This window comes from Rhea pennata, chromosome 8 (assembly GCF_028389875.1).
Source record: "Rhea pennata isolate bPtePen1 chromosome 8, bPtePen1.pri, whole genome shotgun sequence".
Classification (NCBI taxonomy): domain Eukaryota; kingdom Metazoa; phylum Chordata; class Aves; order Rheiformes; family Rheidae; genus Rhea; species Rhea pennata.
In genome coordinates this window covers 20,003,704-20,031,443 of record NC_084670.1, presented here as the reverse complement: position 1 = coordinate 20,031,443, position 27,740 = coordinate 20,003,704, and the positions used below count along the sequence as shown (strand labels likewise).

Below are 27,740 nucleotides of genomic sequence, written 5' to 3'. Positions count from 1 at the left end.
ATGAACTCAATACTCTTCCTTGATCGGTTGCACTGGCTGTTCAAATATACTGAACAGATCAGGAAACAGTCATCTCAGAGTGCCTCCTCCACCTGCGTAAAATGTTTCTACATTTTTGATCCAGGGATCCCTAGCCCAGTTTTCTCAGAGAAGCATGTAAAAAGTATATTAGTTGATAAACCATAAAGGTAAAAAGGACAACTCTATATAATTTTATCAACTTAGTATTTTTAGTCTGACACCATAGAAACTTTCAGGGAATTTGTTTATTAACAGCTTTCATAGACAATCATAATAGGAATATTAATAAAAATCAGATATACTGATATACAAAATACATTATTTGTAAAAACTGATTATGTTTCGTTTTACCAGTGCAAAAGGTGCATCAGGATTTTACAGAATTTATAGTTATTTTGTCCCACGATACTGGTAATTGTTACTTTCTTTCCTGCAAGTGCTTTTGCTGTTGCAGTCCTGCCCTCACACTTCCTGGTGCACTTCCCATTCAAGTCTGCAAAGAGAGAAAAAGGAAAAACAAACAGTCCAAAACTGTTTGTAGCATTAGTCCTATTATAACATTTAAATGCTCACAGAAGTAAACTGGAAAATAATTAAGGGTCTTTCGTGTTTGACATCTAGGATCCTCTCTCAGGGGGTAGAAAGATCCTGGTTTGTTCCCGTCAAAAGTACTGAAAAACGCAACACAGACCCAAAGACGTTGAAGAATACAAGTGCAAGTATCCTCTACAGCAGTAGATCAGAACAGTGTTCTCCAGCCCAACTGCCTATCCCAGAAGATTATGTGAGAGTATGCCAGAGCCTGGTACCTCTTGAAAGTAGGTCAAGAAAAATTATCAAAATATTTTACACTCTTGTTAGCCACAATGTAGCAAGAATAGCTGCCAGAGTAGAAGCTGCTGCAGAATCTTTCTCCAGCTGTCCTGGTTTTGCCTCCCAATGCTGGGGGAAAATCATCCCAGATGTTGAGCTCCTCCGGTTGGGTAATTTGCAATAGCTATGCAGACGACAGCTAGCTAGCTTTTACTCAGGATTTTTACCAGCCTGAGTGCAGGGGCACACTTCCTTCTGGCATTTCAGCTTTTTTATCCCAGCATAAAGCAGAGCAAATAAATACATACATCGATTATAAAAAATAAAAATTAAAAAATTGTAAAAAGAAGGAAGACATCTGAAGTGCTGATCTTTAGCTCAGGAGCCTCAGCAGTTCCAGCATGGAACCAAGCAGGCTATGACTGTTCTGACTTCCCCACAGCAGACATGCCAAAGTGCCTTTATGCCAGTGAAGAACTACCTAGACAGGCTGCTCTCTCACCCCTTTGCCGTGTCCGATCTTTTTCTTCCTCTGTCAGGCACTCTGGGGAATGAGAAGAATAATGAGTACAAGTGTTTGACCCACCCATTTTGCACTAGCAGAGGATTTCCCGAGGAGGGAAAGCAATAGAAAGAAAAATGGGAGTCTGGGTTCAGGCATGCTGGTTGCTGTGAGACATCATAGGACACACAACATCTACATCCTTTCTTCTCCGGTTGCAAAGCAAACAACACATTAGCTGGCAGATAAATTGCACAGCCTATACTCCTGTCTCACCATAGGTTGGAGCTCTGTCCCATCTTCATTGTCCTGGAAGGGTTTCATGCTTCTGTGTTTTTGCCCTTCTGTTAACTTGTTACTCTGATTCACAAAGGTCTATAAGCAAAAATCCAGTTGAGATCACATGGGAATGCAAATCATTATGTAAATAAAAATATCTGGTAAAGGAAGATAATTAGGCTGAGGCTATGAAACGTAAGTTAGCTGTTCCTCAGCTGGATGGCACTAACTGATACCAGGAGGGACTCTGCAGAGACTGCAAGGGTAATAAAAGCAATTAGGAATAAAGCTGAATAAAGAGTCTGTGTTATGCCTCTTAATGCATCAGAGAATCTTCGGCTGTCTGCAATCACTCACTCGGTTTTCCACTCACTGCTGTCCATGTTCTGAGGGGCCAAGAGCCTCCCCCTTCTACCCTCAGAAGTCTGTCACCTGACTGTAACACATATCCCACATCAGATAGCTTCATGTGCTGGTAAACTCCAAGTTCTGGCCTACATGAGCACATGTACCTCAAACATGCAATGAGGAGGGATTTGGATGCGCCTCCCCCACCATGCACACATATTTTTCCATAAAAGCGTATGCAGCCTGTCCTGCAGGGAACACTCCTCTTCCCTGAGCTACGGGAGGTCCTCTCTTTACCTGAGCCCCTGCGGTATGACTAACTGCAAGAAGTAAAGATCAGAGTTGAAGAGAAACAGCTACACAATCTGGATATTCAGAAAGAAAAGCCTCTGACTGTTTCATAAAGAAGAATTGGCTTGAGATGTATTCTAGCATTTGGCAAAACAGAGGGAGAAGAATAGAGGTCAAGGCTTCAGAGTTTTCCATTCAGTAACATATTGCTATTTAGGACATATGCTTAAGTACTGTTCTGAATCAAGGCCAAAGAATAACTACCTTCTTTCTTCTGTACAAAGGGTTAAGCCTATCTTTTGGCTGTTTTTTTTTTTTTTTTTTGCTTTTTGTTTTAAATAGAATTCTAAGAACATTATAGGGAATGTAACATCAGCACTAAAAAAAAAAAAAATTCTTATGACGCTGCCCCTGCTGCAACCCATCCAGGAGATTCACATTATATGAGCTATTCTGGCTCCTGAGTTTGTTTTTCATGAATCACTAGCACTTTCTTTGTAACATGGTTCATGAAGGAAAAGGCAGAACTAGTGAGAAACAGCATGAAAGGAACATCTGCATCTTCAACCATTCCCTCCATAGGAAAGGGAAAGCATGTGTACACTCAAACACTTCAGGTACAGCTGTAGCTAAAGTGCTCTTCATCACTACTAACTATGCAATAACTCTCCATGGAAATGCTTGTAATACAACACAGTATTATCAAGCTAAAGAGAAAGAACAGTCTGTACAGAGGCAGAAGGATTTCATCATGAGGCCTAAGACACTAAACTGGCAAAAGCATCCATGTATGTATACGTATGGAGCAGAGCAACTCAAGTTTGCATGAAGTTTGTTCAAAACTACAGGATCCATAGGATATGGATGGATACCTGACCTGCTCTGGCAACAAGAGCTCATCGTTCCTTATTTTTGCTCCTTGCTGTACAGTAAATCACAACAGATAAAAACATCTAATTTTAGGACACATCGTGGATAAGACTCTGCAGCTATTTATTTATTTTTTTAAGTACCAGCAATATCTTTAACAAACCATAAAAAGTCAGCCATCACTTACAGGGTATAGCCTAAAAGAAGGTAACAAATCATAGCTAAAACACAAGACCCAGAGGCATTCATTTACTTCAGTTTATAAATTCACACATTAATTTGTATCCCTGAGCTCACCCTGTTCTAAGATATTGGACTGGAAATGGCACTGGTCGTGGGTTCAAATTACTGGGTCTTTGGGAAAGAAAAATCCCCCAAAGCCTATAACGGCTAAAATGTCTTTGTTATTATGGAGGTTTACCAGCAGTTCCTGATCCATGAAGTACGGCTTCTCTGCAGATCCATCATTTGTTTCTAAATCAATAGCAAAGCAAAGGAACAGGGCGTCCACTGTCATTTCAAACACAGACAGAAAGCTGTGGGATACCACGTAGGCAAAAAATCCAACCAGCAACAGAGGAACTACCCAAGCCTGCAACTCACGATGGTAGTTAAATGCCATCAATCCTCCAAAAACAGTAAAACATACAACAAACACCTGTAAAGGGCGAGGGGAGAGAAATGCAGCCTCATTAATCGTGTAGTAATGTTTCACAAAAAGCAAACAAATAAAAACCTAAGGCAAACACATTACAGCTAATATTTTAACAGCACACCTTGCATTCAGCACTACTGTCAGCATGTAGTTGTCGTGCTTTGTGTTCAATTAAGAGAGTGAATTTTGTAGGGTAGAGGCAATATTTTACCATGTGTTTACCAAGGACTCGGTGTAAGGGGAGCTGTAAGAGTGGGGCCAAGGACAGTACTGTAACACAACTAAATAACTGAGTACAGACTGTGAAAAAGATTAAGTACCTCATGCAGTACAGTCTGCTAACTCATTTTACAGCCTGAACAAAACTGAGTTCAAGAAAGGTAAGCCTTGTTTACTTTGGGTATAAGAAAAGAGAATTGGACCTGAGCTTTTCCACTTCCTTATTACAGAATGGTAATTTTCTTACTCTTACCTTTCCCAGAAATATGATGAAGCCTCCAAAACAGCTAATGGATGCAAGTTTAGCCGAATTCTTTGCCAAAATAAAGACAGCATCCTTAGCTGATGTACAAAAATTTGTCCCATTTATGGCTGTAGTTGTGTATGCATGCTGAAACAACAGAAAATAATAACGCAAGTGGACAGTAAAGACCCATATAATTTAGGTTTTACTTCAGCAAAGTGAAAAGCCTTAAAATCTATTAGAAATACTGACTTAATGCATATATAAAAAACTATTTTGCATAATATGACAATTTTAAGTGACATATATCATTATAATAACTATGATTATAGTAACTATACTTCTAATTTCAAATATTTTTTCTACATAATTCCTACCATTAGAAAATGGTATAACAAGGACCAAATAAGTTTCTGAATACACCTTTACGCAAATAATTTTAAAACACTGAAATTCTCTAGTCTAACTTTATTAATGAATATGACACAAATTACCACAAAATACCTGTAGTCACACTATCCAAACTTACTTATTTGCTATGAATGTATCTCCAAGACTGCTGGCAAACTACATACATGGAACAAGCAAGTTGCACTGTTTTCAAGTCACTTAGGAGTCAATGATTACAAAGGTTTTATAAATAGCCTGTTCAGAATATTCATATCCTTTTGAAATTTAAGTTTATGGCTGTAGCCATAAAACATAACCTTTTCATGAAAGATGAGATCAGCTGTGAAAATGATTGTAGAAGAGCAACAAAAGAATCCTGGACTATATCAGTGAGTCTTATGTGAAGAAAGAATAGCAGAATTTTACTAGACAGCCATAGCACTCTCAGTTTTTAAGGTACTGAGGATTTCGCAAGATTTCTCTTTGTGGAAATCTGCCATGACAAATGGGAAGGACGGATTGATTACCTTCTTCGGCTAGAATATTTTAGCACCTCTTCTAGATAACTTGGCGCATCTGTCCCATTTATGGAACTCTCCAATGAAATGTTGAATCAGTGTCCAAAATATCAGCTAAGAAAAACAGCACTCAAAATACCTGAAATGTGTGCCAGCGAATCTTATGAATAGTTTCCTTTTCTCAAAATATTAGAAGGTGGATTATGTCACAAAACATTAGTTACATCTGGTATATTCAGTAAGAACCACAGTGTGCAAGAGATTACTGTTCAGAAGGAATTTATAAATTCTAACATGTATTTAATGTTTAGATTACCTACTGCTTCATCTGGGAGTGAAAAAAAAATCTGTTTGCTGAAAGTGAACTATATACATCTACTACTATTCCTGGTTCAAAAATACATTTTTTTCTTACTACAAATAAAAATATAAAATAGCCTCAGATATCTTACAGCATATAAAATCTATTTCTGCAATGTCCAGTTTTACCCCACAGCAGTTTCTGTAATATACTGTAGCGTAGCATGGGTATATTGACATTACCAAATCTCAAAATGTTACAAAGAAGGAAGAAATTAAATGCAGGCAAAGATCCTTGATACCTTCACTGTGGGCAATACTTTATGTATGAAGGAAATTGTTTTTCTTACTAAACTGAGAAAAATATGTATAAATAAATAATGACATCCTATAAACATAGTACTTGTATAGTAATAAAAGCATCCATAGATGGAAAAAGTTACTATAGAGACCATGGGTTTATTGTCTACAGTAATAATAGTAATAATAAAAAAAAAATCCACTAAACTCTATGGAAATACACAGAGTATTTGCATAAAAACCTATTTAAACAAGCAGGTTCACTCCATTTCTAAACAGGAAAAATGCTGTCTGAACCAGCTTGCTTTCATTTGCACTTCTGCTGTTCCTCTCTGCTCTAGCAGGACCTGCAGGGAGCTGCACCCTTTGGCTCAACTAGGTGCTGATAGCAATACCTTTGCCTTATCGGTTGCCTGCACCTCTGAAAGAGAAGCCTTCTCATCCCACCTGCCTTGCTCAGCCCAACTGGTTTGCGAGTAGCCTGCTGCCACCCCACACTTGGAAATGCAATGGCCCACAGAGCCACGGCCCAGGAGGCAGGCGGAGGAGGGCCGGCCGCTCAGGAGGCCACCCCACGGTCTCCCTAGGGTGCAAGCGCAGGGGAGAGGAGGGCCTTAGGCCAACCTCCCACTCTGTCTTTCATCTGTAGCTGTCACTGTGCATTTCAAAGTGGTGAGACCTATCTTTATAATGCGCTGCGAGTTATGTTTGTTTCATCATTCCCATTTACGGGCAGAAAATTGAGACACAAAGTGGAAAAATTGCTCTTCGATGTTTGTTTCCGTCTGTTAAGAGCTAAGGCCACAAAACAGATCCTGATCTGGTGAGGTCAGTATGGGTTTTGCCAATAAATGAAATAGAAATTCTGTATTCATAATTAATAGCAAAAAAAAATCCTCTTTTAAAAATCAAAAAGAATGCTGAAAATGCATGTGCACTTGTACAAACAGTGTTTCCAACCTTAAAATAAATAGCCACTTGTTTGCACTCTGGAATTAGCCACTTTGGTATCTCAGGAAAGTGCAATGAAAAGAAATTCTGATATTTATTAACCAGTACAGTTACCTTGGAAAGACTGAAAAATAATACTGGGGAGTGAATACTACCTGCATAGGTATTTGTGATGTTACAAAGCAGAATAAGGCATTCATAACAATTATAACTTCAAAAAACATAAATATCAGCTAGTTAGGACAACATCCAAGCAAGGTGGACAGCTAGGTAATAAACCAACCTTACAGAAGGAATAAATGAGACGCAGAGACAAATGAGCTGCTATAAGCTACAAAACTAATCACTAACTCAGATAAAATAAGAACTTTTCTCCACTAGTGCAAAATGAAGACTTAGTCAAGTGATGTATACCTTCTGGTAGACATCATATTTCTGAGGGGAGGGGAAATAAAAGCATTTTGAGGGTTTCTTGCTCAGCTCCATACATTACAATTCTCAAGTTTCCTATATGAACTCACAACATGATCCCGTCCAGCCCTCTAGAAACCTGTATGTTCTTACTAACAAAATACATGTCTAATATTTAATGAAACATGTTCCCATCAAACTCGAAGTTGCACAGAAATGAACAACATCCTTAAAAATCAGTGCTTTGCTTGAAGATATTGCTGATTTCTTGCTCTTACCCCCCCTCCAACAAACTATTCCCAGTATTTGCAAATCTTTCTGGACTTCAGAGCAACAAGCTTAGATTTCTCATGTATCTTCTAGTTTCAGGCCATGTGCAAAAACCCATTCTGTTTCAAAGAAAATGAAGTTGCAAAGGCTAAAGTGGTAGGCAATGGTCAATTAAGAACTTACTCTCATCTAGAAACAGGTTATTTCAATGTGTGTTTTTCTACAGATTGTATTCTCTTTCCCCATTCACAAAAGCTTTAATGGAACTGGAAATGCTTGAGAGAGAGAGAGAGAGAGAGAGAGAGAAGGGCAAGGATAATGACCAAATGGTATGGAATGTCTTCTGTCTGGGGAACAACTGAGTACACCAGACTCTTCATCTGGAAAAGAGATGACTGAAGGAGCATGCAGTAAGAGATCTACAAAATCATAAAAAATACAGAGGGAGCAGATAGGGTTAGATGGCTCATTGTTTCTTCTGGTGCGAGGACTAGGCAGAGGGGGAACCATACGAAGCTAGTAGAAGCCAGATTCATAAAAGTGATGATAGTTCTTCTCACTGTGGTCTGTAAGCTGTAAACTGCTAGCCAAAGAATGCTGTAGCTGCTAAAAGTTTGCATGAGCTCAGGGGAGACAGGAAAAGTTCAGGGAACAGGAATCCACTGAGAGTTATTAAACACACAGAAACAATAACTAGCTTGAGCTGTCTCTAGGCTGAAAACAGATTCAGAAAGGGCACTAGGGGTGGGGAAGCAGTCACTGTTCTCGCTCTTTCCTAGCGGTCACTCGCAGCCACCACTGGAGATGGAATACCAAGCTAGATGCAGGTTCAGTCTGACCCAATATAGCTATTATTATGTTCTTAATCTTTGCTTAACGTGTTGATGTTTTATAATGGTAGCCTCTGCTACATTGATACGCAAGTAGTAATGGCATCAGTGCTGTACCATGGATCAGAAAGCCTGGGAGACAATGGGGTCAGAAGCACTAGCAAGCCAGTACTGTATCATCATCACCTTTGTGAATAACACAAGCTTCTTTGGCTTGAGGCCTGGGAACTAGACACTGGTTTCTCAGTGTCAGAATGAATAAATAAGGAATGTGAATGTTTACATATTTCCAAATACCACAGTATGCAAAAAAACTATTTAAAGAAGATATCCTTCTGTGCTTCACAACACAGAATGTCAAAGGTCTTGGAAAAATTGACCTGCTAGTTTCATGAGAAAGGCCCTGTGGCTCAGATCCAGGCCATTAAGTTCCCTGATTGTTGAGAATAATTGCTACTTTGTGTAACAGCTGAATTCAGCCCTCCATTTAGGACTTGCCTTAATAAAATGAGCTTGCAGGGAGAGGATTGCTATAGCAACAGAATCTTCTTTAAAAAGAAACAAGAGACATACTGGTCTTGCATCCCACTTCAGCTTTTTCTGCTCTACTGATATTTTCAGACTAAGCTGATTTTCTTGTTGCTGCCAACTCTCTCGGGGGCTGCTTTGGTTATCTACACCCAGTGCAATGTCACAGAGCTCAGACAGGACTTTTAAGTGCTTCTAGCTTATGACTGCATAGCTGAGGAATCCCCTCAGAAAACAAAATTAGTGGTAGACATGACAGTACTGTTTCTGTGGCTGCTGTACAGGCCATCATTGATATAGTGAGAAAGCAGTATCACACCTCTCAGATGGCGGTGGGAAACTACAGCACCAGAGGCTAATGAGACCCCATTGAAGTGACGAGGACATGTAAGATTGGAATGGACTTCCAGCCACTCTGATCCCTGGCTGTTTCAGACTACACGATTTCTTGTACTAAGTTGAAAGCTCCCTCTTTAAACTACTTAGGGCTTTCCCCCCTCCCACCCATTACACTTGGTGCTGTTCCAGACCACTGTCTCTCTGGCCCTTAGAAACCTTTTTCAATTTCCAGACATTTACTCATGAACAGTTTACATCTATTCATTCTTCTTCTGATCTTGTGTTGGCTCTCATCCCTCCTTTTTGTTTCTCTTCCTGATATAATCATAGATGGCAAATGTGTTTGCTCTTAGCCTTCATTTGTCAGAGTAGACACACCAGAATATTCCAGTCCACTCTTGTGAGATAAGCCTGACTGCCTAAATCAGCAACTTGTGCAGTGACATTGATCCCCCTCTCTGTGTTGGAAATACTTCATCCTAACACCTCCAAGGACTGAATCTGCCCTTTCTGCAGCTGCATTAACTGATTGCTTTTGTCCCATGGCTGACAAACATGCTAATGTTCTCCATCACTTCCAACCAATAAGCATCCAGCTGATAGAGAAACGATCATTTTCAGTCCTTAGGCTAATCATACCAAACTATTATATTTCATCCTATTATATTTCATCCTATTTCTATTACTCCAGTTCCTCAAATCAATTCTTTCTGCATGTGTTCTGTCTTTCTCTTCACAGGTAACACCATCTTCTGAGAACATCATTCAGTGCAATCGAATTCACAGTTTTGCACCCACTCCCTCCATGGCTGTCATACACTGGGTACAACCAACATATCTTTCTCCTGGAGAGAGTAGTTAGATCTCCTTTCCTGCAGCAACTCATTGCTACATCTGGGCTCTGTTTGACCCATAGGGACCGGACCACGACATCCTGCCTTAAGCACCCATAATACCACAATTACATCATTACTTGAATAGCTAGCAGTGGCAGCTGCATTACTGCAACAATGTTCTCATGTGGGAGCTCCAAAATAAAACCAAACTAAACATAGCAAGAACAGTTCAGAAATTGCCCTTCTTAAAGGCAAGAATTACTGGTCGCTTGCTTCACTGCCTTTTCTTAATAGAAGAGGGAGAGGAGAAAGGTTTCCATTTAGCAAACTGGAAATGATTCAGGGAGGTCATAAGACATTGTCAGGTTACAGACCACATTGCTGTTCAATTCTGACTGCATCAAAGCAAGATTAAGTCAGTCTTGTTCATCTCTATCCTCTGCATAATTCAGTATATAAAGCAAATAACAACCTAATAATTTTTATCTCCTGTTGTAGCACATGTAAATCCTCTGCAGGGAAAAAATATATTTAAAATATGATTTCACTGAAGTTGAACATTTTAGCCAACTGTATTTTCAAGATGATTGAAAATTTATCTTAGCAACTACTAACAATTTTTCAGTAATATTAAAATACAGCATTGGTTTTTGGAAGGAAAAAGAAGTATTAGATGGGGTGAAGCAGAATGCGTTTGGCAGAGGAGAACTGTATTTACACTAGCATGCATGAATTTTGGTTTTATCTGGTCATTTCTGCACAAGACGTTTAACCACAAACTGCTAATAGGCTTCCATCCAGTTTAAGAGACAACCAATTGCCATGGATATAAGACCATTAGTCAGTCTTGATTCTTTTTTTTTTGTTCGCTTTTTTTTTGTTTTGTTTTTTACACTAGACAGTTGCTGTCTTTCAGTATCAGTAAGGGTTCTCAGGGCCAGGCTATCACACTGCCCTTCATTAGTAATGGCTACCACTAGGCCCTGAAGACTACACTGTGGATCACTATGCCGAGGAAAATAGAGAAACCACATACTGCTCAGCAACTCCATCAGAAATCCATGTGTTGCACTTTGGAACAGTTGCTTGCCAACTGGCTACAGATAAACCCAAAGCAGACACATAAAAGCAAAATTATCTTGTAATAGACATACTGTGTAAAAAAAAAAAAAAAAAAGTAATTGCAAAGACTTATAAAGAAAAAAAAAAGTGATTTCTTTGATGTATCAAAAGTTAAGATTTTGCCACAACAATTTAAAAGAGCCGCAGACAGACCGACCTTGTAGCTCCCAAACCACATAAAGAAAATAGTATATTCTTTTTATGGGAGAGTAGTTTAAATCTATCAGATTTTTCTTGAGATGATTGGATATGTTTATCTGGAGCATACTGAAACCATCAGAGCCAGAAGATGAAAAATCTGTGGTAATTCTGACAAGTGTTGGCAAACAGAACTGTCAAGTAAGGATAATAACTTTATATTCAGAAAGCACTTTTCATCCAGATAGAACCCAGAGTGCTTTACAATTGTTGCTAATGGATTATACACACACATGAATCACTTTGCCCATGACTGAAATGGAACAGCTTAAGGAGTGAACTGTTTAGCAGCACAGAGCAACACTACACCACAGTTTAGCACCGGATCCAGTTGCAAATCCAAGAGAAATCTTCGGAAGGCAGAATGTAATTATCTACATCGCAATGTGGACATGATCCTGGGTTTACATTCCCATTCCTCCAAAAACTACCACTGGAAATATGGCAACTGTCAGCAACTAGCACAGAACTCTGACTGATGTGAAGACAAGAGGGTACCTTTTTGGCCCCTTCTGAGTGGAGCTCCAAGGGAGCAATTAGAACTCAGCTGAGTTTGGAGAGGAGTTTCGGGGAGGCATGCAACAGCCAACGTCCATGCTAAATCCCACATGAACAATGGCACACTCAGCCCAAAAAGCACACTTTGACAACATAACATAACAGAGCTCTTAGTCGACACTGCATGGGAAGAAAGAACCTCACACTCTCTATCACCAGTGTTACTTCCTCCAACACCTGTTTCTCATCCACAAGCTTCCCAGATGGAAAACAAAGACTCTGTCTAATCCTGATTAAACTTGTGAATGAAGGAGGAGAAAAATTTAAATAATCTATGTAATATAACAATAGGTTGAAGAAAACAGTGATGGGGAAGGTTGTCTTTATGTTTAAGGTGCTTATTAGTATGATGAATGTAATACTGGGGTAAAAGGCAACAACACAGTAAGAAATGTTACTACATACAATGAGTTTTGGACCAACTTTTATAACAGCTGTTCCACATTTTAGTAATTTCAATTCATACAAAAATCAGAATCTAAATAGTCAAAAATACTTTCAAAATGTTAGAAACATATGTACAAGCAATTTAAAAAAAATGAAGTCTTATTCTTGAGTCCATGTTCAACAACTATATGAAATTTCAAGGCACTACCCCGCAACTTTCACTGATCTCAACAGAGCTCTTAGGAGGTCAGCACTTCTGTTAATCAAGCCATATGTTAAGCTGCTTAAAACTGTAGACTCTTTGACTCCTTTTTTTAAATTTGGCCACAGATTCTGCAAAATTGAAGATTGGATTATATTTTCAATCTTAATAAAAATGTATTTGTTAAATCAGGCTTGAATATAATCTTTATAGGAAAAAAAGCTTAAGAAAAAACAATTAGATAAATTAATCATCCTACATAATGCACTAATCTTCAGCCTGATGTTACCCTTTCATACAGATAAAACTTCTATTACATGTCTTATAAAATGTTTCTAGTTTTCTTCTCCTCCAGCCTCTCCCAAATTGCCCTGGGTGCCACATGGAGTGCCACCAATTTTGCCAAAAAGATGTTCAAACAGTTATTCAAGAGCAAACTTACTACTATCATCATTAGGTAAAAAAATCCAACTCATACTCGAAAACAGATTTTTTTTTCCTGCAATAAGTTAAGAAACAGGAACTCTTGTAAGAGAATAGATATAAGCTCTGAAACAAAGGAAGAACAGCACAATAATTATTTCTTTTTTTAAAACAAAAACACATAGCATATAACAGCTGGAAAAAGCAAATACAAAGATGCTGGCTATCTTTTTGAAAGGCAGGAAGCCAAGGGAAGGGTGACTATAAATGGAATGCTTGCAGTCAAAACTAACTGAGATTCCTCACCAAGTCAGCGACCGTAAGATCTACCCAAAAAATGTAAGTCTGGAAAATTCATCAGCTAGAACTAAAGATTTTGCCACACAAGTACGTAATCTAGACTGAAATAAGTGAAAAACTTCTTCTGTATAGTTGTCCATGATTAAGTTTAACTTATGCACGTACACTAGAACAAGTAATCAGACAATTTATCAGAATCTTCCTATGTACTTCACTACTGGCCTCAGCAATGAGAAAAAGAAAAGTAACAGTTACAGAGTTAGGAATCAACATGAACAACATCTGATTCCTTTCACATTAAGAATACCCACAGCCACCAGACAAAAGGGGACTGACAAAGAAAATATTAACTATATATAATGATGCAGATAGAGTTGGAAAAAAACTTGGAGAAAATGATCAGGAAGCAAAGAGCACGAGTCAAGTGTCTGAAAAATGCTGTATGTCAGAAATCATCTATTTCCAATATAAACACTTATGAAACAAACTGCTAACAAAATAGAGATGTCTTTCAAAGAAAGAGATTATTATATCATCTTACTTTTTCATCATGGCTTTTATTCCCAGACATATCAATGATGGAAATCAGCCAACAGTTCAATGATTTTTTTTTAATAGGGACCTTCAAATGGAAAAAAATGTAACTACCTATAAGGTTTTATAAAAGCAATGGACAGGGACTGGGGTACAGTGTCTAACACAACAAGGTCTCAATTCTGATAAATAAAATCCCTAGATTTTGTCTCTAATAGAAGTAAAGAAATAGGCTGCACACATTCGGTTCCCTAGTTCAGTGACACATCTCCTGGTAGATATCTTACTTCTTCATTGCTTCCTTCCACTTGGACACTCTGCATTTCAGTAGTCTACCTGGCACAACTCAAGGAGATGTTAAGACCTGAAACCATTGGAAATAGCAGTGGCCCTCTAAAAGAACCATCTCAAGCTGTTTTAACAAGTTTTCTGAAATTTCCACTCAGTACCTTGCATGTTTGTCAATTCCTTGTTTCTTGGTAACATTCTCCACCTAAGCTGAAGACCCCTCTTTTTTAAAAAAAAATAAAAAAAATAAAAAGTTTAGCTGGCCAACAGCTAACTGGTTTCCATGCACTGGACACTGTTTGCTATGTTAAAAGCAGTTAGATATACGCATGGTTTCTAAATAGGCATGCAGATGGTCAAGTGATAGAGAAATGATAGAGTGTACCTGGTTAAAGTATCTTAAACATCTTTCCAGGCACCAAAAGCAGCAGAAACAGCACTTGAACAGGCACTTTGCACATGCACTTTCCTGTAATAAAATGAAATGTTTGGTTACTGGATGCAGAATTAGATTCATTCAAAACTGACATTTTAGAAAAATCTGCTCTACAGGTCACTCTGTCTCTTCTTACAAAGCATTCACTTAGGCAATAGATATTTTTTTTTCACATTATAGGTAATGTTTTAAATTCAAACTCTACAGTATTAATGACTGATGAGATGAGCAGTTTTTTCTTCCTGTGGATGAAAGGTTCTTCTCTGAGGAAGAAAATAAATGCTGTAAGCAGCTTTAGTGAGCTAACAGCTGCATGAAGAACAAAACAGACAGGCAAGTCAGTAACCCTTACAATACTTTTCAAGCGAGCAAGGAGTACTTTGGCAATTTTTTCATCTTTTTTGTCATTTGTCAAAAAACCTTCACATTTCTGAAATGACTGGTACACCATCAGACAGAAATAAAAGGAAAAACCAAGAGGACTTCTTTGCACATTTGTGTGTATATTGACCCAGAGTACATATTCATTTTTCAGGGCAGGAAAAAAAGGCTTACATTTTCCTGAACAAACCATTCACTAAACAATTTGAATTTAACAAGGATTTTGATCTATATTAATTTCATACCAAAAACAAAGCAAAAAAAAAACTAACGGTCCACCCCCAATACCATATCAAAAGCTCAGAATTGTTTAACATGTAAACATTTTACTAAATGAGACAAGAAAAGACATGTTGGCAGCCACGGTAGCCTTCCCATTTTAAATGGCTCTTTTGCTCAGAGAAAGGAAACTCAGTGCAGTGATATATGTGTCTTTTCAACCTTCTCTTTTCCAGAGATCGGAATGATTTTGGTTTACTTTTGAAAGCAGACCTCTTGCGGTCACTGTATAAAATCCTCAGGTCCCAAAAATACCATGGAACTGTGCATAAACCATGAACCTCCTAACTTTTTTCTCACAAAGTTCCTGAAAATATTCCAGGATTAATCCCTTTAAAATGGCCACTGCACATTCATACAAATACATGCATACAGATTCTGACACCACTGTAATACTTTTATCATTTTTTGTTGAAGAAATTATTTTATTAAAAATGTACAAACCTCAGTAGGTGCTATTTATTAAATACGTATAGCAGGGGCCTTCAATTGCAAGCTCCTCTCTGCTATTCTGCTTGAAGATTTCCATGTAGAAAGTACCAGTGAATTTACCTGCAAAACCTGCAGTCCTTCTCAGACAACTAGATGCTCCCTGACTTCTGTTCTCCGTAGAGAACAGGAACATTTTTTGCACAGGTGGCAAATTCTGGGTCAGCTCTACAGGAATGCAGCATCCCTTCTCCATCCTTCATCACTTCCACTCCTGCCTTGTATGGAGGGAACCTCAGCAGAAAGGAGCCGCAGCTCCTCCCTCCTTCCATGGGAATGAGCTAGGTTACTTTTGTGGGGGATCCTTCTGTGGACTGGGGACACGAGCTGGCCTGAGCATCTCCAGCCTCTTTAGGAGCAGTTACAGCCACAGGTCATGTCACACCTGTCTCAGCTAGATGGTTGGCAATCGGACTAGAAGAAGACAGAAGAAGCTTAAAGCACACTGCTATAGACAAACAATCCTTCTTTGCTAGGTAAATCTTCTACAATTAGTCAGATTACAAAGTCCACTCATTCTACTTCCTTTAAAAGCAGAATATAGTCTATTTTCCTTCTAGAATAACTCATCCCACCTACCACCTTTAAACAAAGTTCTTAATTAACCCAGCTCATCAAGTTTTATAACCAAGACTTTCATACAAAAGTGACATAAACCTATATGTTTACAGAATTTCTAAGCACCTAATTTAGACTGACTTTTATTTTGGTGTTCACAAACCATGTCTCACACATGCTTCATCAGTACCAGAGATGCTCAGTGTAAACACCCTCTCATAATTATACACAACTTGCTTCAAGGCCAAGACAAACTTTGGGGAAAAAGGTATAAATTTCAAGACCTACATTTGAAACTTTTTGTCTAAATGTTTCTGTAGAATCAAAGCTGCGCAGTCATGAGAGCTTCTCTCCTTGCCATAGTGCCAGAACTGCAATAGTGTGTTTTCAGCAGAGTGTGAGAAATGTAGAGATGCGTGAAAGAGAGAAAGAAGGCAAGCAACAATCAAACTATATTTTTGTATCTCTTAAAAAATGTGTTTTAGATCCTATGCAAATGTCTGGAATAGTTCTTATTTCACATACTCTTTTTATAAACCCACATCACAAGACAAGTGAAATCTTTTCTATAGAAGATATTTTACACTCAAAATAAGAACATAATTCTTAGTTCATTTTTCTTTTATAAAAATTTACAAAGTGAAAGTTTTAAATAAAGCCTTCTGCAAAATTTGTGTTTTCCCTTACCCTTCATAAAAACTTTACATGTAAAAAGTAAATAATGATATTTTTAATGCTAATGTTTTCTTATTTTAAAAATATCTTAGTTGAGAGAAAAAAAAGGTAAATACACTGAAAAGACTTTCTACATGAAGAAAATGGAATAAAACATAAAAGCCACATTCTATCACCCATTTTTTAAGCAACACATATATTCTTCACATTTTTTTCCCTGAATCTCACCTTTTAACTACTAATTATATGGTGTTACAGGAGTACATACCTACCTTTTGTTTTAAGAAATTATAAAGGTACAAGAGAAAAATCCTTGGTATTCTCAGTATTGTGATTAAAAACGACCCTTTTACAACAGTTCCTAGATGATAGCAAAAAAGAACTGATATGGAAGACAGGACTGGGTGCCGTGGTGGGCTATTTTTATTTCTAGAAAGAAAAACAAACAATATAAAATGTTTCAGAAACTGTTATTTAAGAAGATATACATTGTATCATTTCAGGAAAATTCTGGAGATTTAATGAATTAATCTGCTATCTCCTTCAGCATTTAAAATAACTCCAGTTTTCCTACTGACTTCATCTGAACATTCACTATAGTCCAAATGAAAGTAGCCAAGTTTAAAACTTTTATTGGACTAGTTTAATTCTGAAGCAATGACTGTTTTGATGTATTCAGTAATGGAGAAATATCTAGAAAAAACTGGTATGGAAAATATCAGAAGTGAAAAACATCTGAGAATTATACTTTCCTGAACACTTCTCTGTTTTCTGTCCTTTCTTTTTCCCTCTGCAATCTTTCATTTGACTTTTTTTTCAGCAAGAGTTTAGTCTGAAAGAATGAATTCACTATTTCTGCTTCAGTGGTAAAACTAAAATCAAAAAAAATGACAAGATCTTACGTGCAAAACTATCTACTTTTATTGTCACAACTTGGCCAAATTTTGTTTTAAATTTTGCTCAGATAATTAATGCATATTTCCTATCATTGGGCAGGTTTTGTTTTAAACGGAATATACAAAAAAAGAATTTGATGTTATATATTAAAAATAATAATTTGGCCTAAAAAAGCTGTAATGTTACTGTACATTAACCTGTATTGTTTTGGGGTAACAATGAGTATTCCAAAATTGAAAAGCAAAGATAAAAAACAACCTCCTATAATTGGTAGAAGAATCCCCAATCCAGATTTTATTTTCTTGATTTTTATAAAGGTCAGTTTAATGTGAATTTTTTTACAGAGAAGAGTATGACACAGCTCTGAAGAATTTATATGAAAACCAAGAAATGAACTTAAAGTCATTCCCCTCTTCCTGTTCAAAAAAAAAAAAAAAAAAAAAAGAATACCTAAAACTATGAATACCTAAAAGAAATGTTTTAGAGGACTTAAAAAAAATGCTGATTAATATTTCCTTATAACCTTCTATAAGGCAACTCTTAAATAACAGGTATAGTTATGAAAAATTTACTCAGGCAGTGCAACCAGCAGCAGTTTAAATAAGCCATTAAGTAAAGATCAGACCTTAAATCACAAATAAGACATTCTATAAGTAATTCTTTCAAAACCTCTGTTATCTCAAAAAATTAATAGTTTACAGGAAAAAAAATAAACAGAAAGAGATAAGAAAGAGTGACTGAGTGACGCTATAAAGGTCTATAAATATATTTTTATTAAGTTCTCACCTCAACAAGGATTTAAATCATACACACTATGTCAAGATAGCTATCACAGTTCTGCAAGAATCCTGAAGGTATCACTGTAGTCCTTTCAAAATGCTAGCTACTTTGTATCTGAAAAGTTAAATTTAAATATGTGAATATACCACATTATTTGAAATAGGAAATTCCAGCAAAGCAGTTGCTGCATTTATTATTTTTGGTCTTATAACCTGGGGAACAGCTTGGGGGATACTGGAATTTTATACTGAATAAGCCTTTCTTAAAGACTTTAAGGTTCTGTGTTAGAAACATACATCTCAAAATACATGAGCTTTCCACCCATACAGTACCATTGCTCCTTTTCCTTTTATAGTATCTTACATATGACAGTCTTGGTCAGATCTCAGAATTTGAAATCTGCAAGTTAAATGTTAACGAAGGGTAAGAAATACAGAAAGGACAAAGTTTACTCTTGTGTTAATAATTTACTTGCCATTGAAGAGAAAAATGAAGAAAGGTTTTGGTATTTTTATCAGGACTGATTAATGAGCAGGAATCACAGGATCTTAAGTTTTGTTTAGATAAATTTCTACACATTTGGAAGCTTTTCCAAATCTTGTCCTAACAAAGGAATTCTCACTGGAACAGGCTCCGACAAGGCTGCTTGTCATTTTGCTTTGAAACTGCTTGCAGAAAGTACAGAACTGCCTCAAAATAGGAAACTGGCTAGCCAACCATGGTAACGGTGAATGATTGTGACTCAAAACAAGCTCAAGATCGGTTCAGCCATCCACCTATACCCAATTACCCAAATTACCATCATGACTGAAGTTTCATCCAGCTTTTCCACACTGTATGGCTGCAATCCTGAAAACAACTTCAGCACTAGCTTAGCTGGGCCTAGCTTACATGCGTAAGCTTTTGTAGACAGTTCATATTGTGCAATGAATCCTGTGCGTGGGGCTGTGGTGCGTGGACAGGGTACCCCGAGGCACATAACAAGGTACTGGGGAAAAACAAGGAGCTGCCTGCATAGAACTGGTGGCACAACTGGTCAGCGCTACAGCTTGATTCTCCCCACCAGCATTCCTATTTCCTGTTGCTGCAGGATTGTTTGATCTATATAGAACACCACTATTTCAAATTCCTGTGCATCTGTACTCAGTATCACATCATCTTTTAACAACTTTACTTTAGTGCTGCCAATTGTCTTTATTTTATTGTGATCTCCGTGATATTTGATATTTCTTAATACCAAGTTTCTTGAATCAAGTGATCACACATCGATCTCATCTCTCATTTTAAAACCACTTCTTGTTTTTTGTAAAGACAAAATTCAAACTAGAAGGCCAAAAAGACTTAGACAATTGAAAGTAAAGGAATGCCTTTCTTTAAAAGCCTGTCCTTCTTTTCAAAGCTGTGCTTACGGTTTTCTTCAGTGTCATCTCACCTTTTCCAAAGACTGTTTCAATTGAGATCAAGAGTTTAAGTATAAAAATACTTTTTAAAAAATGTTAATGAAAGTCATATATTCCCTAAATAAATAGGAATCTCAGTTTTTAAACAAATAGAATGAGTTACAAGATTGTAGTAATCGAGACATTATCCAATTAACACAGGGACTCTACTTTCAACTGCTCTTTTACCTGCTCTCCAGAGCCCAGGGGACCCATCTGACTACATCCATGCTGCAGGGCCCTTTCGCTTGAGCTCAGCCAAGTCTGTGAGTAGGGCAAAGGATGCTCACAAATACTACAGCTGTATGTGAAAAGGGGAGGGGAATCCTTTAAAATATGGTCCCAGTTCATCTCTTAATGGCTCTGGTGCAAATTCATAAACTTAGATTGCTGACTACCTGCGAGATGTATGTTAGTAAATTCTGTGGGATTTCAACTCCCACTGAAAACTGTGGAAGTTGAGGTGCTGTGCACCTTACAGTCAGGTTCAAAGCCCCAATCCTGGAAATACTTGTATACATGCTTAATTTCAAGCCTGTGCAGAAGGGTTTGCAGAGCAGAGGCACAGATCTCCAACTCTATAAATGCATAAACATTCAAATAATTATACTTGCACACATGAAGGGAGGACATGTAAGAATTACTGAATAAACTCCAGCATGGACAGGACTGTGATCCCTATAACATGAGTTAATTTAGCATACTACCTTCCTTTAATCCCAGAGAGGGACAAACCCTCATCTCATTGAAAAGGCAAATATACATATAACCTCTAAGCACATCACGGTGAAAATAAACCTTTTTGTAAAATAGCAACACTAAGAAAGAGCTTTTCTTAAAGACTGAGCCCATTTCACAAGCCATAAAAAGTAACTCTTACATAAGTTTTATTTATTTCATTAAATTAATAAAAACTTTCAGTTACTTAAGTCTAATTTGAAATTTAAAAAAATCCATTTTCAGTGGCAGCGTTGCAGGTCAGACATATGTCATTTGTAAAACTGATGTGGCAAGAGCCACTTCCCACTCCCCCATTCCTAACTGCACTTGTGGCTGTTGGCCACGCAGTACATTGCTGCATGTGTGGCAGAAGACAATTTCCGCAAGGAAAGGCCAAGCCATTTCCTCGGAGCATTTACTAGCCAGTAAGACTTTGTGTGAGGTATCATAAACAACTCTTGTGACATGTTTTTATGACACTGCCCCCAAGGAATACAGTAAAGAGCAAACAAGCTTAGAATTGCTGGAACAGCTTGAGATAACAACAGCTTGTTGCTAATGATGCAGCAACTCCGCCCGTTCACCATCCTCTCCTGTTCCTTCACTGTTGTGGTGTCTCTACAGACCTGCGCTGGCGGCCTAAAGGCCAGGAAGAGGGATCACCACCACAGAAATACCACATTTCCCTTCCCAACCACAACTCTCTCAACACAGTACATGTCACCTGGCAAGCAAGAGGAGAGCTTAAAAGTATCTGCGCAAAATGATTTCAATACAATCGGGAGCAGGAATCTTCTCTACTCTGCAGCCAGTTCCTGGAGCGGGACAGTGGAAGAGTTTAACCGAGCAGTAAAAGTCATCACAGCAGCTTCAACAGCTGCTTTCCTGCTCTGCATGAAGACATGGCCAGTGCCTTTGCCTTGGGGACTTAGATGGTGTGTCTCACCATAATGCACTGCAGCATGCAACCCAGTAAAAGGCAGTGAAATTTTCTTCCTTTCCTGTGCTTTCCCAAGCAAGCTCTTTTAAATGAAACCTTAGCGACCCAGCATTCAGCTTTATGATAGAACTATCGATTGCTAAAGCTTAAGAAACACAAATATGCTTAGAAGAAAAGAGCAGGTAACTATGCACAGAACCATAAACATGCCGATTACTTGTTTTTAGAGCTTCAATCAAAAAAAGATGATGATATGAAACGGGAGTCCCTCTCTTTTCAGATTCTATCATGGCATGTAAAATAGCAGTGTGAGATTATGTTACTCTACAGATAACAATCTTGTTAAAAAAAAAAAAAGAACATTTTTGTTTCTGTCTGCACTACGAACATCTTACTAACACTAATTCTGTGACAATAAACAATGCTTGAAACCGAGGTGGTCACTACCAGGGCTTCCAGTTTTGTGGCTATAGATGAAACTGAGCTACTGTCTGCCACAGAGGGAAGTTCTCAGAGTCACTCCTGCAAGTAAGGCTTATGCTGCCTTCCACGCAGGATGAAGGAGAACAGAGTACTTGGAAATCTTCCTGCAGAAGGCTTTTCTATCAGAAACTGAAACATCCAGGGATACATTCTTAGAACTGTCAACAGCAACCTAGTGCCTAAGCTTTGGAGAAAGCCCAAAGCCTTACCTCCCCGCACCCTGGCAGCCTGAGCTCCAGGATCCCTAGGCCCTGCCAGCCTCCAAGGCAGCTCACCTGAATCACCCTCAGACCACATTCCTCAGGGGCTGGTCTTCCAATAAATGGAGATAAGCATCATATTCCTCTACTACAAAATGAGGAAATGCCTTAAAATGTCAGAGCTTTTCACAGATCAGAAAATCTCCTTACAGAAAGTGGAGTAGAGGAACATAGCAATGAGGTTAAGAAAGCTCATAAAACATTTATGAATAAAAATGTTTTCAGAATACTACTCTCCTCACTGTCAAAAAAACCCAACGACATATTCTTAAAATTAGATTTTCCCCCACTATGTTAGCATAGCACCATGCCACTGCAGGAAAACAGTTTAGTTTTGTTTTACAATTTTACAGAAAGTGGGACAAACAACCCACATAAACCATGAAAAGTAAATATGATTTTTCTTCAGTTACCCCACATTTACCTGTCAGAGTAATACAAAACTCAAGAAATTTTGTTTATACATCTCTGAATTTGTAATAGTGCTGTTAGAGGACTTGTAGTTAACTGAAAATATCTGCACAGAATGAAAAAAAAATACAACAGACCAAGAATTAACACAGAACAAATTAAAAGCCAGAGCAAGGATGAACTCTTAGGAATAATATACCTATGAATACATGAAATTACTGAGGTGCTACATATTACACCTCCATTTGGAGCTAACATAGTCTCCTGGGAAAGGGTCAAATGTAGCCTGTCCCTTACGAACTGAAATTTCATCAGATTCAGCAGAGCTCTACTGGCTTATATCATGGATCAGTTTGACCTAGTAAGTGTAGAGGTAAGGGTGAGTCATACTGATATCATACACATTGTAAAATCTTACCCAAAATCTTGCAACAAGCAACACCATTTTAGATTAAACTGAATTCCAAGATATTGGCATAAGTTGGAACTTATTTGATAGTACTTTTTCTAGAAAGAGATTGAAAGAAAATGCTGAAATAGCTGTAAAATGTGTACTTTGGGCAATTCTGCACATACCTGTTGAAGTAACAAGTAACCACTGCTCCAGCAATTGTCATTTGCTGACAAGCAAGAATGAATTCACTAGTCCAGATAAGGCCAACAGAATGGTACCATACCATGTAGTGAATTCCAGACAGAGCTCTATATTCTACTTGTCCTCCTGAAGTAATCTGTGCAGTGCCTGGAATTAGGATTACATCACACTATTAATAAAACACAGCAGTCACGACCAAAAAAGTAAATAAAAGTTTTTGTACCCTTGCTCTTAACTTTTCTTCAATAAAATTAAACAAAAAGCAGGTATTACTTATTTCTCTCCATTTTTAACAAAATTAGAGAGCTAAAATTCTGCAATTCACATAGAATTTTGAAAAATAAAATCTTATAAAGCACAAAGGCTTACATTTAAATCGGATCTTAAGCAGAGCTGCCAGTAAAGTCAAGAGCATAACTATAAACCAGCAGAGATTTTTGAGAAAAGATTACTCAAGATTACTCAAATGCTTTGGAAGTAAACAAAATCCCTTAATTTTCTTCATTCACATCTAAAAATAAATTTGTAGCCAGTTATGAAATGCTTTAAAAGTATATTTTCTCTACAAGAAGCAAAAGAGAAAGATTGCAGAAAAATATTAAGGATGTATATGTAACCCCACAACAAAATGAAATTACTGTTCTAACATTTTTAATAATTAGAACCATAACAGAACAGGTTTCTGTTGTCTGTATTTTGCAGCTTTTCTATAAAATAAAGCACATAAAGAAAGCATTTCAAAAAATACTTCCAAAAAGCAGAATGTAGACATCTGTATGGTAATAAAAGCTCCGGTGTTACTAACATACTGAAGAACACTGACAAATGCACTTATTCAAGCTACATTTTTGTTGTCTTAACTCTTGTTAATAATGAACATATTCCATATACAAAAGACAGCTTTTCACAACAAGCCAGAGTAACTCAGGCAACATTAGCAATCAAACTTTTCTCTATGCAATCCCATCTATGCCATTTGGCTTTCAAGTCTAGTCAGGGGATGACAGAATCAGGACATTTCTAGTGTCTAGGACTAGACATCATAGTCTCTAGGGCTGTAACCTGCCATGTTATTAGTTTACCAAGTCTCAAATCTATTAACTTTGAAGATAAATATATTCACAGAATAAAACAAGCTCTGGAGGCGAGTAGTTTCTTATTTTAGCTCCATGAAAGAAAGAGCAAAGGGACATGTAGAATTCTCTGTTGCTGCTAGAAGAGCATTATAACTTAAGCTTTAATGCTTCATGCTTTCCTACAGGACAGTGCAACAGTTCCAAATTCAAAAATACCAGAGATAAAAAGCTATTCATGAAAATGTTCACCTATCTTTCCCTTTTTTTTCTGTAGCCATAAAGTTCATGCTCTATATTAGCGGAAAATAGAAGCAATAAATACTTGTTTTGAGCAATACCATCAGATTTAGAGGCCATTATAAGTCTTCAGAATTTTGATCCATTTATCTGTAAATTATGAACTATATTAATCTACCCTATGCATAGTAGCTTTGCTAAATTATTTTTGAAATGCTTTGAGAGGATCAAAAATGTTACATATGTGTATAATTCTTATTAAATAATTAGCTCTCAGATGTATCTGTCTGAAAAAAATGCATTCCTTTACTCCTGCAGCACTAGCGCTGCAAGAAACTCATCCTTCTGTTCAAGATTAAAAAAAAAGAAAAAAGTTCATGAACAGATTTATAGCTTACAAAATAAGCATTCTTCCCAGAGCTCAGTCATCTTATTCTTAGCATTCTCACCATCAAGACTTGCACCCATCAACACAGTGTAGCTGGCCTAGAGAAGGAATTCATAGGTCCCATAACAGACTAGATTATCAAGGCAATCTTTGCTGGAGTGCAGATACAGATGTGTTTTCTAGCTATTTTATTTTCTAAAAGGCTATCAATTTTAACTAAACAGGAAAGCTCTGTGAAGTGCTGTAAGGATAATGATTCACACAAATACTGTTGCTTCCATTATATTCAAATGTATTTTAAGCCTGTGAAATGCAAGATACTTGACGCTGTGAAAAAGCTATGACTCTTATCTCAGATTTCTTCTCACAAACTCTCTCAGCCCTTCTTCCCTATCCGCTGCCTCTCTTTTATAAGCCTGGATTCAAAAGTTATTTTTCCTTTTTAAGGGAATTTTAAAGGATAGCTTCATTTACTTTGATACATTGAAATATGCTCTCTGCTATACCACTCCTCCTTGTTCTGAATTCAGCTCCCCTCTTTCTTCCAGAAGCTCTAGATTACCATTTTCCTACAGCACATACAACTGGCCAAATATGCTCATTAATCATAGCCCATAGCCGTTGTTGAGGAACATGTGCAAATGATGCCAACAACAGCTCAATAAGACACAAGAAGCTTTCCTACTTCCCCATTTTTCTGTGAAGGCATTATGTCATTTGGTAGCAGAATCAAGTATGTTCTCTGCCACACAATCTACCTGCATCTTTCTTTCCCAAAAAATGGCATATTTTAGGCTTTGCTTCTCTGGCTTTGTCATGAAGAGTGACAGATACCCATATCATTTGCTTTTTATTAACCTACTGAAATAGTCATCTGCAATAGCAACAATAATGCCCTTGTCTTTCCCAGCCAACCTTGTGCATGTGTGTGTACGTAGTAATATGTTCAGCTCCATGAAAGTCAGGCACATCCATCTTTGAGTTCGCTTTTGATCATTTCACTGTCTAGATAAGGAAAATTGTTTTTGCTACCTCATAGAAATTATTTTCCACTGTAAACATCTTGTCTGACTAATGGCCTCTGCTTTGAGGCCTACTATGCAGGTATAATTTTGATGGCAGAATTACCTACTATGCTATTTTTTGTATGTAAAAGTATGTCAGTATTAGTAATACAGATAAACTTCTAAGGCTATCCTTGACACCTTGTTGAAAAAGTACATGCCCTTTTCTTTGTCATTCCACTGTGATCTATCTGTTCACGCAAGCTAAACATCCTGAACAAAGGCTCCAAATATGGTTTTATTTTATCCACAGAATATTTTTCCTCCAACTGCATAATCACAGAAGAGACTGCTGAAAAATGAATCTTTCTGGTGTACTACAGGTGTTTAGTGGTAAAATCAAGATGTTAGTAAAGAATTAAAGTTTCTATGGGTGAATCACCAAATCTGGTAAAATCTGCTCAGTACAAATGTTGATCTGCTGCAAAAGTTTCTAAGAAGTGTTGTTAACAATGCAGTTGCAAGTACTTGCAGCAGAATTCAGAAAAATTTCTCCATCAGCCGCCACAGCCCAGTGCTGTGCCACTACGTAGGTCAGCACAGCAACACGACGATCTGGAAGTCAGTGTGTGCAAGCAACATCATTAGCTACATTTTGGTGCTTTCAGATTTATGTCATATGCTCTTATATGGCAACAACTACTGCAAGTTTTTGCTAATGCCTCAGGTAGCAGACTGTTTTAAGGGGCTAAAGTTCCTGGGAAGTATATTTTAACAATTCCTTTATCGGAAACAAAGAACCACTGACCAGAAAATACTAACTCAGAACATGTTTATCAGTTCCTGTTAACATGACAACATGACCTGTATTTAACGCTTCCCACTGCTAAATAAAGAAAGGTACTGGCATCATACATTGAATCTTTACGCTTCTTCCATGGAATTTATTGTGTTATTTTATCTACCCTTTCCATGTAGTAGCATTAACAGTTAAGCTAGCTGACTATAATTAGAATATCAAGAATCCTACAGGAAATACATTTTTACTATCGGTTTAGCTACTACACAACTTTAAGTGGCACTTATATTGCCTGTAGGATGCACCTTCATTACATGAAAATCGTGCACTGCCATCTCATCCTACTTTATTTGCACAGCATTTATAGCACGTGGATTTCACAGCTCCCGTGTGCTGTAAAGTTAAAAGAACATGTTTTGCCACTCCACATGGCTGCTTCAGTTCTGCAGTAAAATACCACACAAAGTAGCAAATAATAAGAGTCAATAACACTACGACATAACAGCTTTTTCAAAGCACAGCTGAATTCCATTGCTACTCAACTAATGGTTCTAACTAGGACCACTGTCTGTGCAGTCTCAAGTCTTTTGGAGTCTGGCATTTCTCCTGGTTTTCTAGGTTTGGAATTCACTCAGTCTCTGCTGCTCTTATACACGCTGAATTATCAAGGCACTTAAGCAGATGCCTACCTTAAAATGCATAGTCCCACTGATTTTAATAGGATCATACATGTGTTTCAAGCTAGTCATGTGCATAAATACCTTCCCAAGTGGGGACTATAGTCTTCTGCGGCTCCCAAGAAGTCAGGCTCTTCTTAGAGTAGCATTAACTTTTGGAAAGGACATAAACAAGGTGTCTGTGTGGTCACACAGAGATCAGGTGCACCATAGCTGAAGCAAGAATCAGGGCTTCAGAGCTGTCAGATGCCCAGACACCATAAATATTATATAACTAGAGGAAGCTTAA

At 37.6% G+C, this 27,740-nt stretch overlaps 1 protein-coding gene across 5 annotated transcripts in view; it reads right to left on the bottom strand.

The window, feature by feature from the left end:
- Positions 1-246: 246 nt before the first annotated feature.
- The window catches only part of SLC44A3 (solute carrier family 44 member 3), a 40,834-nt gene continuing 13,340 nt past the window's right edge, over positions 247-27,740 (bottom strand). For 2 of the 5 annotated variants that reach the window (XM_062581434.1, XM_062581438.1), the window contains 8 exons: positions 23,252-23,417; positions 17,018-17,174; positions 14,313-14,396; positions 4,252-4,389; positions 3,546-3,782; positions 1,613-1,711; positions 1,337-1,378; positions 247-514 (listed from right to left, as the gene is read on the bottom strand). In XM_062581434.1, the coding sequence (XP_062437418.1) occupies positions 1,370-1,378; positions 1,613-1,711; positions 3,546-3,782; positions 4,252-4,389; positions 14,313-14,396; positions 17,018-17,174; positions 23,252-23,417 (890 nt within the window). In that variant the 3' untranslated portion in view covers positions 247-514; positions 1,337-1,369. The remainder of the gene's footprint in view (positions 515-1,336; positions 1,379-1,612; positions 1,712-3,545; positions 3,783-4,251; positions 4,390-14,312; positions 14,397-17,017; positions 17,175-23,251; positions 23,418-27,740) is intronic. The other 3 variants (XM_062581435.1, XM_062581436.1, XM_062581439.1) reach the window with 3 other exon arrangements.